Source organism: Herpailurus yagouaroundi, unplaced genomic scaffold (genome assembly GCF_014898765.1).
Source record: "Herpailurus yagouaroundi ecotype Mexico unplaced genomic scaffold, PumYag 203, whole genome shotgun sequence".
Classification (NCBI taxonomy): Eukaryota; Metazoa; Chordata; class Mammalia; order Carnivora; family Felidae; genus Herpailurus; species Herpailurus yagouaroundi.
This window is the reverse complement of record NW_024412434.1, coordinates 29,748,975-29,762,013: the sequence shown is the minus strand read 5'-3', so window position 1 is coordinate 29,762,013 and position 13,039 is coordinate 29,748,975. Positions and strand designations below refer to the sequence as shown.

General features: G+C 36.7%; 1 protein-coding gene across 1 annotated transcript in view; it reads left to right on the top strand.

Moving 5' to 3' along the window:
* Positions 1-13,039, top strand: part of NET1 (neuroepithelial cell transforming 1) — a 58,640-nt gene that overhangs the window by 7,637 nt on the left and 37,964 nt on the right. Inside the window, exon 2 of the mRNA XM_040451540.1 lies at positions 11,099-11,165. Coding sequence (XP_040307474.1) covers positions 11,099-11,165 — 67 coding nt within the window. The remainder of the gene's footprint in view (positions 1-11,098; positions 11,166-13,039) is intronic.

The following is a 13,039-nucleotide window of genomic DNA, read 5'->3' as shown; positions in this document are numbered from 1 at the left end:
AAAGGACCAGCTTTTGGCTTCATTGATTTTTTTTCTACTGTTTTTCTCTTCTCTGTGTCATTAATTTCTACTTTAACCTTTATTATTTCTGTCCCTTTGTTTGCTTTAGGTTTATTCTGCCCCTCTTTATCCAGTGTCTTAAGATGGAAAATTATTTATTTGACACTTTTTTCTTAATATAGATATTTATAACTATAAATTCCCCCCTAAGCACTACTTTAATTGGATCCTATAAGTTTTGATGTTTTGTGTCTGCATTATTATTAATATGGAATTATTTTGTGATTTCCCGTTGCTTTCGTCTTTGACCCATTGATTATATATGAGTGCATTGTTTAATTTCCACATATTTGTTAGTTTCCCAATTTTTTCCTGCTGTTGATTGCCAATTTTGTGGTTGAGGACATATTTTTATTATTTATGTCCTTTTAAATATATTTTTATTTTATGCCCTAGAATGTAGTCTCTCAAGGAGAATGCTTTTCATGTGGATTTGAAAATGTATATTCTTTTGGCTGTAGTGCCTAGAGATGGCAGTTAGATCTAGTTGGTTTATAGAGTTGTTCAAGTTTTAGATTTCCCTGTTGATCTCCTAGTTATTCTGCCATTATTGAAGATGAGGTATTGAAGCTGCTATTGTTGAATTGTCTGTTTTTCCCTTCTTTTCGGTCAGTTTTTGCTATCTGTATTTTATTTTGTTATTAGGTGCGTATATATTTGTAATGTTATACTTCCCTGATGGATCGATCCTTTTATCATTATAAAATGGCTCCCTTAACTTTGGTAGCTGTTTTTTTGTTTTGTTTTAGATTCTATTTTGTCTGATATTAATATAACCAGCCTAGCTTGTGGTTTGCTGTTCGCATAGTTTCTTTTTACTTTCAAGCTATTTGTATCTTTAAAGCTAAAGTATGTCTCCTATGGATGGTACAGTTGATCCTTGAACAATGTGGTTTTGAGCTGCATGGGTCCACTTATAAGTGGATTTTTTATAGTATTGTAAATCTGTTTTCTTTTCCTTATGATTTTCTTAATATTTTCTTTTCCCAAGCTTATTTTATAGTAAGAATACAGTATATACTCCATATAACATACAAAATATGTGCTGACCTACTATTTATGTTATACTTAAGGCTTCTGGTCAACAAAACGCTATTAGTAAAGTTTTGCAGGAGTCAAAAGTTATACATGGATTTTTGACCACATTGGGGGGTGGTTCATGATGTGCTCCTAACCCCCACATTGTTCAAGAGTCAATGGTATATAGTTGGATTATATTTATTTCTTTTAAATCCAGGCTAACAATCTCTGTCTTACTATTGGGAGATTTACTCCACTCACATTTAATGTTCTCTATTAATATAGTTTGATTTATGCCTGCTATTTTGCATTTTGTTTTATGTCTGACCTTGGTTTCTCTATTTGGCCTTTATTGCTTTCTTTTGCATTAAGTGAATGTTTTCTCATTAATGGCATTTTAATTTATTTACTGATTTTTTTTTTTTTCATTTAGACTGATTTTATTTGTGCTCTTTGTCTTTTTGGGTAGATTCAAATGACCATCTAGACTCACTTGCTTTTAGCCTGAATACTTCCTTTTAGTATGTAAGACAGATCTACAGACAACAAATTTTCTCAGTTTTTGTTTATCTAGATAATGTCTTAATTTCACCTTCATATTTGAAAGCTAGTTTTGATGGAATTGGGATTCTTTGTTGATAGTCTTTCTCTTTGAGCACTTTGAATATGACGTCTCACTGCTTTCTGGTTTCTATGGTTTCTGCTGATAGGTCAGCCATTAATCTTGCTGGGATTCCCTTGTAAGTAGCAAGTCAATTTTTCTCTTGCTCCTTTCAAGATTTTCTCCTATGTTTGACCATTTTTATTGTGATTTTATCTGTGGGTCTCTTTGAATGTATCTTCCTTGGAGTTCACTGTGTTTTCTGGATGTGTAGGTTATTGTTTTTCAGTAAATTTGAGAAGTTTTCAGTCATTTCTTCAAATATTTTTTCTGCTCCTTTCTCCTCCTGGTACTCCCATTACATGTATGTTGGACAAGAAATTTAGCAGATACAACAAAACTTTAATAGTGTATATATTTAAACCGAGAATTATACATACAGGAATTTATCTTAAAGTTATTGTACCGTGTATGTGGGTGTATGTGTAAAAAAGTATGTCACAACACATCTTTATGGTAAAAAATTGAGAAAAAACAGTGATAGGAAATTAAATACATTATGATACTTTTACACAATGAAATATCATTAACTATAATCGTTTTAAGTCTCTTTCCATAATTCAGACAGTTTTATGTGTTATCTCATATAAGATACATGTTTCTTTTTCGGGTATGCATTTCCTTTCTGTACCTGTGCAGGTTTTTTCTAGGGCAGCCATTCTCATTCTTGTGGCATTAGGACTTCTGTACTTTCTTTAAAATTATTGATACCAGAGAGCTTTTGTTGATGTGGATTATATTTATTAAAAATTATTACTTTGTTAAATGTTTTAAAACAGACCCATTATGTTTGCATAAACAACATATTTTTTATTTTTTTATTTATTTTTTATTTTTTTTTTCAACGTTTATTTATTTTTTGGGACAGAGAGAGACAGAGCATGAACGGGGGAGGGTCAGAGAGAGAGGGAGACACAGAATCGGAAACAGGCTCCAGGCTCTGAGCCATCAGCCCAGAGCCTGACGCGGGGCTCGAACTCACGGACCGCGAGATCATGACCTGGCTGAAGTCGGACGCTTAACTGACTGCGCCACCCAGGCGCCCCAACAACATATTTTTTAAAGGAAAGAGTTTCAAAAACAATATTAGTGAGAAGTGTCGAGTTTTTTTATAAGTTTCATAAATTTCTAGTATCAAGCTTAACAGAAGAGCAGGATTCTTATATTTGCTGCTTGCAATATATAAAGATGAAGTATATAGAGAATGAAGTATATGAGTATATAAAGAAAATCTGCCCTGACACAGGTTTTTAGTTCAAAAATGCACGAGTCCTTTAATAGCCTTTTCAGACAATTATGGGTATTTTTCTTTGATAATACACCAAAACTTGACAAGTGGCAGTGTCTTAATGTTTGGCTGCAGTTTGAATCTGAAATTGTATCAATGAACTTTTCATTCTGTTATATTAAAATCCACTGTCTTTAGATCTGTTTCCTCAGCCATGATTTTGAGACATTATGTGTTTGTCGTTTGGAAAATACTGGTGTACTGAGTTAAGCAGATCTTCCAAAGGTTGATACATACTGACATATTGTCACATGCTATCAAAAAGTCATAGTCATTTATATAATCACTGGTCTCACCTGAAAAGCTTTTAAGGGTTGAGATGTCATGCTCACAACGATGGATACAGTTTTCAAAAATTCTAATTTTCATTTGAAAGCACAACTTTTTATCATTGGCAGCAATACTTCATTGTAGAGTTAATGCCTGCAAAATACCCAAGTCCAAATGATGGTAGTTTATCTGTTAGTGGGTCCCTCAAGTAAAAATATTGCTCTCTGAAAATGAATAGCTAATTCAATTCACAAATCCATTAATTACACTACTGCTTTTCCTCAAGACAACATCAATACACTGCCTATGTTCTCTTATTCAGAAAGGATCTTCCTCTGGCAATTTTTATCTTCAGATTGTTACATTGTACCTATTTGCATCTCATAATTAATTGTTGTTTTTTTGAAATGGATGTGTTTTGTCTCTGGCTGCTTTTCAGAGTAGAGAAGAGCAGATATAACCCAGTGTGTAAATGGAGGGTTTGGAATTAGTTAATACAGCTTATACATTGTAACAAAAGAGAAGAAAAAGTTTATGGTATGTTGGTAAATTGGACAGTGTAAGTGTGCAGGATATAATATTATATGATGCAGAGTCAGAGTCGTAAGCTGAAAGTGAGATGGGGGTGAGGAGGGAGTATTGGAAGAGTGAAGAGGGAAAGGTTTGAAGTAGTTCTTTCCAAGAGTAGGAGAGAAAGTGACAAGGGAAATGTAATTGCTGGGCAGAGTAAAGACCTACATGAAATGTGTGGTCAGGAATTTAAAGTGAAACTCGTCACCACGGGTTGGGGGTGGGGGTGAGTGTGCGTGTGCGTGTGTTGGCACACATGTACACATGGGTGAACACTGTTGTTGACGGGACCCACCTTTAATCAGCCCACAGGCCTGGAGCTCATTTCCAGCCACACCTATTGCTAATTAATGGTAGCCCACCAACCAAGAAACACGTAGGTTAGAGGATGCCCTGGGCGATAGAAATGGCTCGGATGCACAGAACCTAGGAGAAATGGATGGCTGCTGGTTTTAAGTCTGTGCCGCGTTAAGTAAAGGATCATGAAGATGATTTGCCCTGCTAAGTATTACTTCTGGGGGAACATATCATATGTGTGATGACTGCTATAGGCCATGGCAGGGGAGAGATGATTAGGAGGAAGAAAGAGTAGAAACAGCTGGAATCCAGTAGGCTGTAAGCTTCTGTGCAGGTTTTTCAGCGGGCCTCTCAAATCCTTCCTCCCCTTACATCCTCTCTTTGCTCTGGGTAGTAGGAAAGGGTCTTGTGCACGGACAGCCCTGGGCCCTGCCATAGGATTCAGAGCTTGGAAGACAGCCTGCTTTCCTGATCTAGTTTCCCTGACGCCGAGTCTGTTCTGGCTTCACCTTTGATTCAAATCATCGTTTCCTCTGGGAATGTACATTCTTTTAGACTGAGGCCCACAACCAAATGAAATTTTAGTTTTTAAAGAGTTTAGGCTTTATAGCAAGGCTTTTTCCTGGTTCAGACTCCGGCTCTTGAGAACTTAATCTCTTTAAATCTTACTCCATAGTATCTATCTCATAAGGTTGTGAAAATCCTATGACATAATTCATGTCAAGCATTAGAACGTACCTAGACCTAGCAAATATTCCAAGAATATTAGGTATCATTATTTGTATTTTTTGCAGGGAACACCAGAACTATCACTTATTTACTGTGTATCAGAGAGTATTTAGCAGTTAGCTCTGTTGTCAGCTCTTGTAGAGGTGGTGTAGTATGGTTTTTCACGGCGAGGTAGAGCTGGACTAACTGGAGGTAAATCCTGGTTCTGCTGCTGACCACTTGGAGGCCTTGGCCCGTTTCATCGATACATGCCATCGGCCTCTTCATCTGTAAAGTGGAAGTAGAAATAGGACCTGCCTTATGGAGTTGCTCTAAGGATTGAGTCAATGCACAGAACTCATATAAACTTCTATGTTTATATGTACATAATAAGCATTCGGTAAATTTCTTGCTGCTGTTATCAAAACAAACAAGCAAGCAAACAAACAAAACTGACTCCCATTTTAGTACTGAAAGAGAGAGCCTTAGCATTTAGCACAACTTCTTTTATACATGAGACGTGTGAAGCTCTGTGAAATTTCACAGCTAGATACTGGAAAAAGTTTGTCCTGTATTTGCTAACTCCTAATTTAATGTTGTTTCTCACGCTTCCTCCACGGAATATCTCTAAAGAGACGTATTAGTAACATCAACCAACAAAATAATTATCACTCATGTAACCACGTTTAAGGAGCTCTTCTTTGCAAATGCTACAATTATTGGATATAAATAACATTTAAATAATTTTTTTTTTAATTTTTTTTTTCAAGTTTATTTATTTTTGGGACAGAGAGAGACAGAGCATGAACGGGGGAGGGGCAGAGAGAGAGGGAGACACAGAATCGGAAACAGGCTCCAGGCTCTGAGCCATCAGCCCAGAGCCCGACGCGGGGCTCGAACTCACGGACCGCGAGATCGTGACCTGGCTGAAGTTGGACGCTTAACCGACTGCGCCACCCAGGCACCCCAACATTTAAATAATTCTATTGCTGCTCTTTGGGGCCTTGGGAGAATCTACTGAACACTGTACATCACTTGTATGGCAGTAATGTAAATCCATATGATCCTTTTAAGGGTTTTATGACATTTTCCTTTTAACAGATGTGAAGTCATGCTCTCCATTGGTAGAAAGATAATACCATGCCTATGATCTACCAGTAGTGATGGGACTTACTCTTTAAATTGTGTTTGTCCAGTAAAATTGATGAATTTGTAGAACGATATCCAGGGCTAAAGGTACAGTCTTAAGCCAGGCCAGCCATTGTACAAACTCAGATCTAAGGATTCCTGCTCCCTTTAAGGAGATTTAACTTTTTGGATAGACTGTTTTTCCAAACATGTTTTAAACTAAATTAGGACATATAAACAAGTAGTTGAGCCAGTTCTTTATAATCTAGGATTGTCATTATTACTGTTTATGTAGTTGCTAAAAATAAAAGGATACCCACCATAGCTCCTAAGGCTATTTGCTCCCACATCAAATGACCACTTTTTTTCTTAAAAAATTTTTTACGTTTATTTTTAAGAGGCAGAGAGAGACAGAGTGTGAGCAGGGGAGGGGCAGAGAGAGAGGGAGACACAGAATCCGAAGCAGGCTCCAGGCTCCGCGCTGTCAGCACAGAGCCCGACGTGGGGCTGGAACCCACGAACTGTGAGATCATGACCTGAGCTGAAGTTGGACGCTGAACTGACTGAGCCACCCAAGTGCCCCTGTGCTTAACTTTTTAAGAAATTGCCAAACTGTTTTCCAAAGTCCTAGATTTCTAAATATGTATGCTTTTAGAGATTGTTCTCTTCCCTCACCGTTACTTGCCGCTGTATCCCCTGTGCCCTCTCCCCTGAATTCCCTGCTATGGGCAAGGCAACCTGATACGGATATTGGAATTGAATCTTATAAAGACACTATGTGATAGTTTGAGTATTGGGGTAGGACGTTTTGATACCTGGAATGTGTGTGTGCTGGCTTCTAGATGCTCAGTGTTGTTCTAGACTAGAGAGGATCCAAGGTGTGTCTATTTTTTGGGGCTCAACAGGTAACAAAGTTGAGAAAACCCCAGTAGGGTAAGGGATATGGTCTGCTTAAGTTTCAGCTCCTGCAGCACCTTTATGAAGCGAAAGAGATCATTTCCTAATAGCGAAGATGCGAAGCAGTCCAGACAGTCCAGTACATCAGATCATTGACCCAAGTAAATGAATTGTTTTAATAATATCTGTCATTATGTCTTGCCCAATTTGCCAAGAAATTGAGAACCTGAGTAGTTCAGCATCCCAAACATCAACAAATGTTAACTACAGGGAATAGTTTTCATCATTCTTTCTACATCCATGGTACCCTTGGCATTCATTAATAGATCCAAATTTTAAATTTCAGGAGTTTGTAAGTAGTCTGTAACTAGGCTGAGTCATTTACTGACATTGCACTACTGTGTGTGGGACCAATGTCCTTCAGAACTGCTGCATTCTTTTCTTGTTTTACCTACCACATGGGGGCTAATTTTCTGTAGCAGCTTCGGGGGCATCACAAACAGTTTTCAGTTACACTTTTTCATATTTTAGGTGCCCCAGGCCTCAAGTCTTATTGCTAATGTCAGTGACCTAGTCGGCTATATTCCTATCTTTAGTCCTTCTATTTTGCTAGCTTTTTAAAAACATTACTTTGCTAACTCATTTTGGTTGTTTTTCATTGTAAACCCCTAAATATCTACCTTATTTTAAATAAACCAGTATCTTTACATTTTTGTGGTTTTTCCCCTTTAATTGGAAGAATTATCTCACTTATGTTGTCCGGTACATTTTATGAAAATGTTCATTGAGCTACCTTTCCACTCCTTATAATTCAACTTAGCTCTTAATTACGTGCCATGATAGAGGAGGGCAATGACACAAATCATAATCTTTGAAAACATAGTTTGGTTTAAGAGTGAATTAACGAACTTTTTCTCTTTTTGAACATCAACTTTATAATTGTAGTTATGTTTTGTTTAGACCAAAACTAGTTCAGTGTAAAAATAATTTACATTGTTCACAACCACACCAAAAGGTAGGAAAGGAAGTACGGATGTTAGAGGCCAAGGAATAATCCCAATGGGATTAATAGAAAACATGGTTTAATACACCAAGCTTGTTCCTTCATGTTTATTTTATGTTTTAAGCATTGTAATTGTTTGGATGTGTAGAAAAGGGATCGGACACAAATCACTAAGAAGATGGAGTTCTCATTTCAGCTGTTAGTACCTTTTCAAATGGACTGTACTTAGTATTTTCTGAAAAGGCCACTTACAACCTTTTTGTTTCATGAAATCAAACATTTTTTTCCCCACAAGGATCTAAAATAGCTATTACATTTGGAGTCTGACCCCTGTGAAAGATGACTGAATGTCTTTCCAAGATTTTTAAAAGTTGGCACTGGCTTACACGATTTCTGGGCACAATTTGTTTATGGGTTCTTTTTTTCCATGAGTATTCAAAACAAATAGGTGCTTGTTATTGACTTGGGAAAAAATAGCATCACTGTAAAACTGATCACAGCTTGTACTGGAAAGAATCTTGCCATATGATTGGAAGAAGTATTTTTCCAGTTGACCTATTTAAAATTCCTAAGAGCTATTTTTCTTTCCAGCTTTCAAACATCAAATTCATTCTGGGGTCAGTTTGGTTGATTCTAGAGAAATGAGTAACTTTGGTTTTGTGCTCTCCTCAACACTTGTCTTAAGGAAGTACTTACTGAATATTCTAAGTGCCACCATGATTACTACTTTGTAATGAATATTTGCATTCGATTAAAAATCATCTTCTGAGAAATCCTAATTGCTGCTTCTCAGCACAGTTCCCCACTGATGATCTCACGAACCACGAAGTATCTGACAGAACTGAGAGCAGTGTTTTTAGAAAGTGTGATCAATGGATACATATGGTATGAAGGTCCCGTTTTTCCCTATGAAACCTTATAAAACCTTATAAACCTGTACGACTTGTTTAGTCGTATGTATTATAATTATTTCAGATGTCAGTTGGTTTAACCTAAATACGGTACCTCTTCTAGTGGTTTATCAAGAATCATACCATTGTCTTCATTGTTACTTTTTCTGCAGTGACAAGGAAAACTAGTTCTTAAGTTATGTAGCTCCTCTAAAGAGGCTGTCAGAAAAAAAAAAAAAAAACATCAACAGCTTTAAGAGTAATAAAAGGCTTACTGTGTTTTAATCTTTCACAAACAATTTTTTAGAAAATATTTGCTTTAAATGCCTTAAGATCTCAGCATCTGTTTCTAATTATTATTAGTGGAATTGTATTTTCCCAATGTCAGCAACCTTGGTAGACACTGAACTGAACCGGCATAGGGAGGAAGAGGAACAGTCTACCGGTTTCGTCATTGAACCCTCTTTCTAATCTGCTTCTAACTTCGCTGCTATTGCGTTAGCCCCTTACCATCTATTGGAAGCAGTAGTGGAGCTTCCTCCTAACTGGTCTTTCTGACCAGTCTTGCGTTCTTCCAGTTCATCCTTCTTGTTACTTAGAATTCCATAGCTGACAGCTGCCACCTTACGTATTCAGGATCAAGTCCATTCTCTTTAAGGGTTGTTCTGGAAGGCCCTTCCTTATTTCTTTTGATATGCAAACATAAGGAACTCTTGTACCTACAGTTTCTCGAATATGATTCGTTTCACTCCCCCTTAACGTGTGCTGTTCCCTTTGCCCAAAAAGCCCCAAAAAGCTCTTGTGTGCTTTGCTAATTGCTGTTTCTCAGATTCAGCTTTAGTATTACTCAAGGGTCGATTCTTCTGTGAAGCCTTTTTGATATCCTCTTTCTCCCTGTACCCATTTTCCCTTGTGTTCCTTGTCAAAATACAAACAAACTTCTGCTTTATATTTAGCTTAGAAAACTACCAAAGCCCTCGTATTTGATTTAAGCTTGCAAATTCTCGTGGGTGTAGTAGCCATCTGTGGTATTTCTGTAACTTAGAGTGAACAAAGACCGTGAGGATCAAGGGTGAAAAGTGGAATGAATATACAAATGGAGAATGGCCTTAGAATCCGGAAAGCTGAGCAATAACTTTGTAACAGTCAACCCACAGTGGCCAGGCTTCATCAGTAACTGTCAGGTTCCCTAATTTTTCTCCTTCCAACTTTGAACCAATCAGAACAAGCCCAGTGTGCATTCCCAGGCAATCACAGAGGAAGCGCACTCACCTCAGCTTCCGGGCCCATAGCGTCCCATCTGGGCACCCCTGAAGCCTTCCCTTTTCTCCACCGTGAAGATTTCCCACTCTTGCCTGCCTGCCTTTGGGTCTGCCTTTGGGTCAGTGATGGTGGGGGACTCCCTCGCCTCTAGCAAGCTCTAAATAAAGACTCTTTGCTTTTCTCCTTTAATTTTCATTTATTTCGATATGAGGGAAAACCTATTTTATATTTATTTACATCTGAAGTGGTTAATGGTAAGTATAGTTTATAAGCTGTATTTCCTGTGCGAGGTATGTTTTGTGATTTTCTACACGTTTCACAAACATAGAGGTTTATATTTTATAATGGTGAAGACAGCTTTTGTTATAAGGATTTTCTTACTTAATTCCTTACATTGAATGGAAAAATAGCACAGAAGAAAAATCTGTCACTTAATAGTAACAGACAAAATCCTAGTCAAATTTTAATCTTGCTTGAGATCTTTGTCTTGGATGCAGTTATTCAGAGTTCTTTTTTTCCCCCCTTTGGTTAATTAAACCATAATTTTTCAAAACAATCAGTACATGGAAGAGATGTAAACAAATGCAAATTAATTGCATTTGGGTTTTATTTATTATGTTGAGCATCCTTTTATTCTTGTTCTTAAGATATTAGGTGTGCATGTTGAATTTTATTAGACAATTTTTGCATCATTTATTGCTTCTCATTTATCCTATTAGTTTAATATGCTGTATAAGTAGATTACTTACTACTGAATCATGTATATGTTTCTAAAATAACCCTGCTTGGTTTGGTGAACTATTTTTAATTTGTCTATTAATTTTACCAAGGCCCTTTCACTTTTATAAAGATTCTAAAAGTGACCAGAACTTACACCCCGATTTTTTTTGCATTCCCTCATTTTTATTTTTACAATTGACTGATTAATAAAGCTGCTTTAAACAATTTTGAACCTATGAAAAAGGTAGCTTTTTATGTGTCTACTGCTTTATGTTACTGAAGTTACTCTCAATTTATTTATTGCTTGAATTTCCTTTTTACAGACATTCCCTTCGGAGAGGTAGCTCCTTCACATTTTTAACACCTGGCCCCCATTGGGACTTCACTTTGGTGAGTAGCAAACTAGGTTTTTTATTTTAAGACACTGATAGGATTAATTCTTAGGTTGTCTTTCAGTCTGGTGTACCATTCACTTGTCTGTACTTATCTGAGTATCTTGAGGTCTAGAGTTACTGTTACATCTTTGTATGTAAATGTAACTGTTACAAAGTTACATCTTTGGTGGCCTGATGTAATTCTTTTCTGCTAACAAGGTAAAAATTTATTTCAATTAAACACAAAATATATCTTGAAAAGTACCAGATCTATTTATTTTTAGCCTTATGCAGTCCTTCCTCTTAGTCCTACCAGTGTGAAAATTAAGAGAATATATTATGAAACATGAAGTTGTTTTTATGTACATAGTCTTACAGCTTTTTTTCTTGGTTGAAAAGTATAAAAATGATTGCAGATAGTATATATGATGAATGAATTATTTTCTGTTATTAATCATCCTAGTATAGAGGGACTGTTTCATTATTTTTAGAATGAGATTTACAGAGGCATCTAACTGTGCAAACTCACACCAGAAAATTGATTTTTTATAATTAAAAATTCATTACCTTATAATTCTATAAATAACATGTACAAATAGAGCATGATTTTTACGTTTCCTTATTTGGGGGAAATAGCAAAAATCATTCTGTTTCTAGTTTGCCAAGCTTTACTTGATCGTGTGCTGTTGGGTTCGGCAATACACATTCATTTGTATTCTGTTCTTTTGTATTTAATTTATATTTCTGTTGGGGACTTCTTTTAAGATTTCTGTACTCTTATACAAATTACGTGTATTGTTGGTCAGTAAAGCATTCATAGCAAGAGTTTCCTGACTTTAATACAATTCTATATCGTCCCTGAAACTCTTTTCATCTTGGTTTCTTTCCCTTACGAGATGACAAGTCTAAACTCAAACAGAAAAACTTTAGTAGAGAAATATCTCCACACTTGATTTTGCAAAAATCACAGTAAGACAGGAGAACAAGTGCTGTTCACATTAGAAAGGAGGAGACACAAGGATGTCATTACTTAGGGACAAGATGACTGTTTACATAGAATATCCAAGAGAGACAGTAGGATGTCTTTACTTAGGGACACTATGACCGTCTACACAGAATATCCAAGAGAATATTAATCGCAGCTGTTAGAACTAATAAGAGTTCAAGCAAGATTACTGGCTATACAATTTATAAAAAGAATTCAACAGAAGGTATATACACTTGCAATATTCAATTAAATGTAATTTATAAAGATGATCCTATTGAAACAAAAGCAGTTTTTAAAATCGAATAAATCTATGAAAAGATCTGTGAGATTTTTATGGGAAAAATTGGAAAGCATTAATAAAGAACATAGACACCAAATTAAGTGGAGAGATAGTCAAGCAAGGAGAGACTCAATAAGATTAAAATGTCAGGACACCTCATATTTATAAATTCAGTGCAGTTCTGATAGAAAACCCACTCGAGTGTTAGAACTCTCGTTCTACAATTCAGGAAGAAAAGTAGAAGGCCCAGAACAGCATGTGGAAAGTCGAGGAATGTCTTCCTTCGTGTGGGCTGTTAAGACTTCCTCCACAGGTACGGTAACTGCGGGCACGTGACGTGGGTGCGGGTGTAGTGGGTAGACCTGCGGTGAGAAAGAGAGCCCGGGACGTGGCGTGCAGGTGAGAGCTGACCGAGGAGCCGTGCTTACGGCACGTGGTAGTGGGGGAGAGGCAGCTAGCGGTGCCACTTCATACCGGCTACCCACAAATTCCAGGTGGATGGAATATATCCATGTGAAAAGCTCAACTTCAGAATATTTGAAAGGAAACACAGTAGAATGTTTTAAAATCTGTTCAATTTCTTTGTACGTATGCTAACACGTGCATATGGTTTTATATAAAT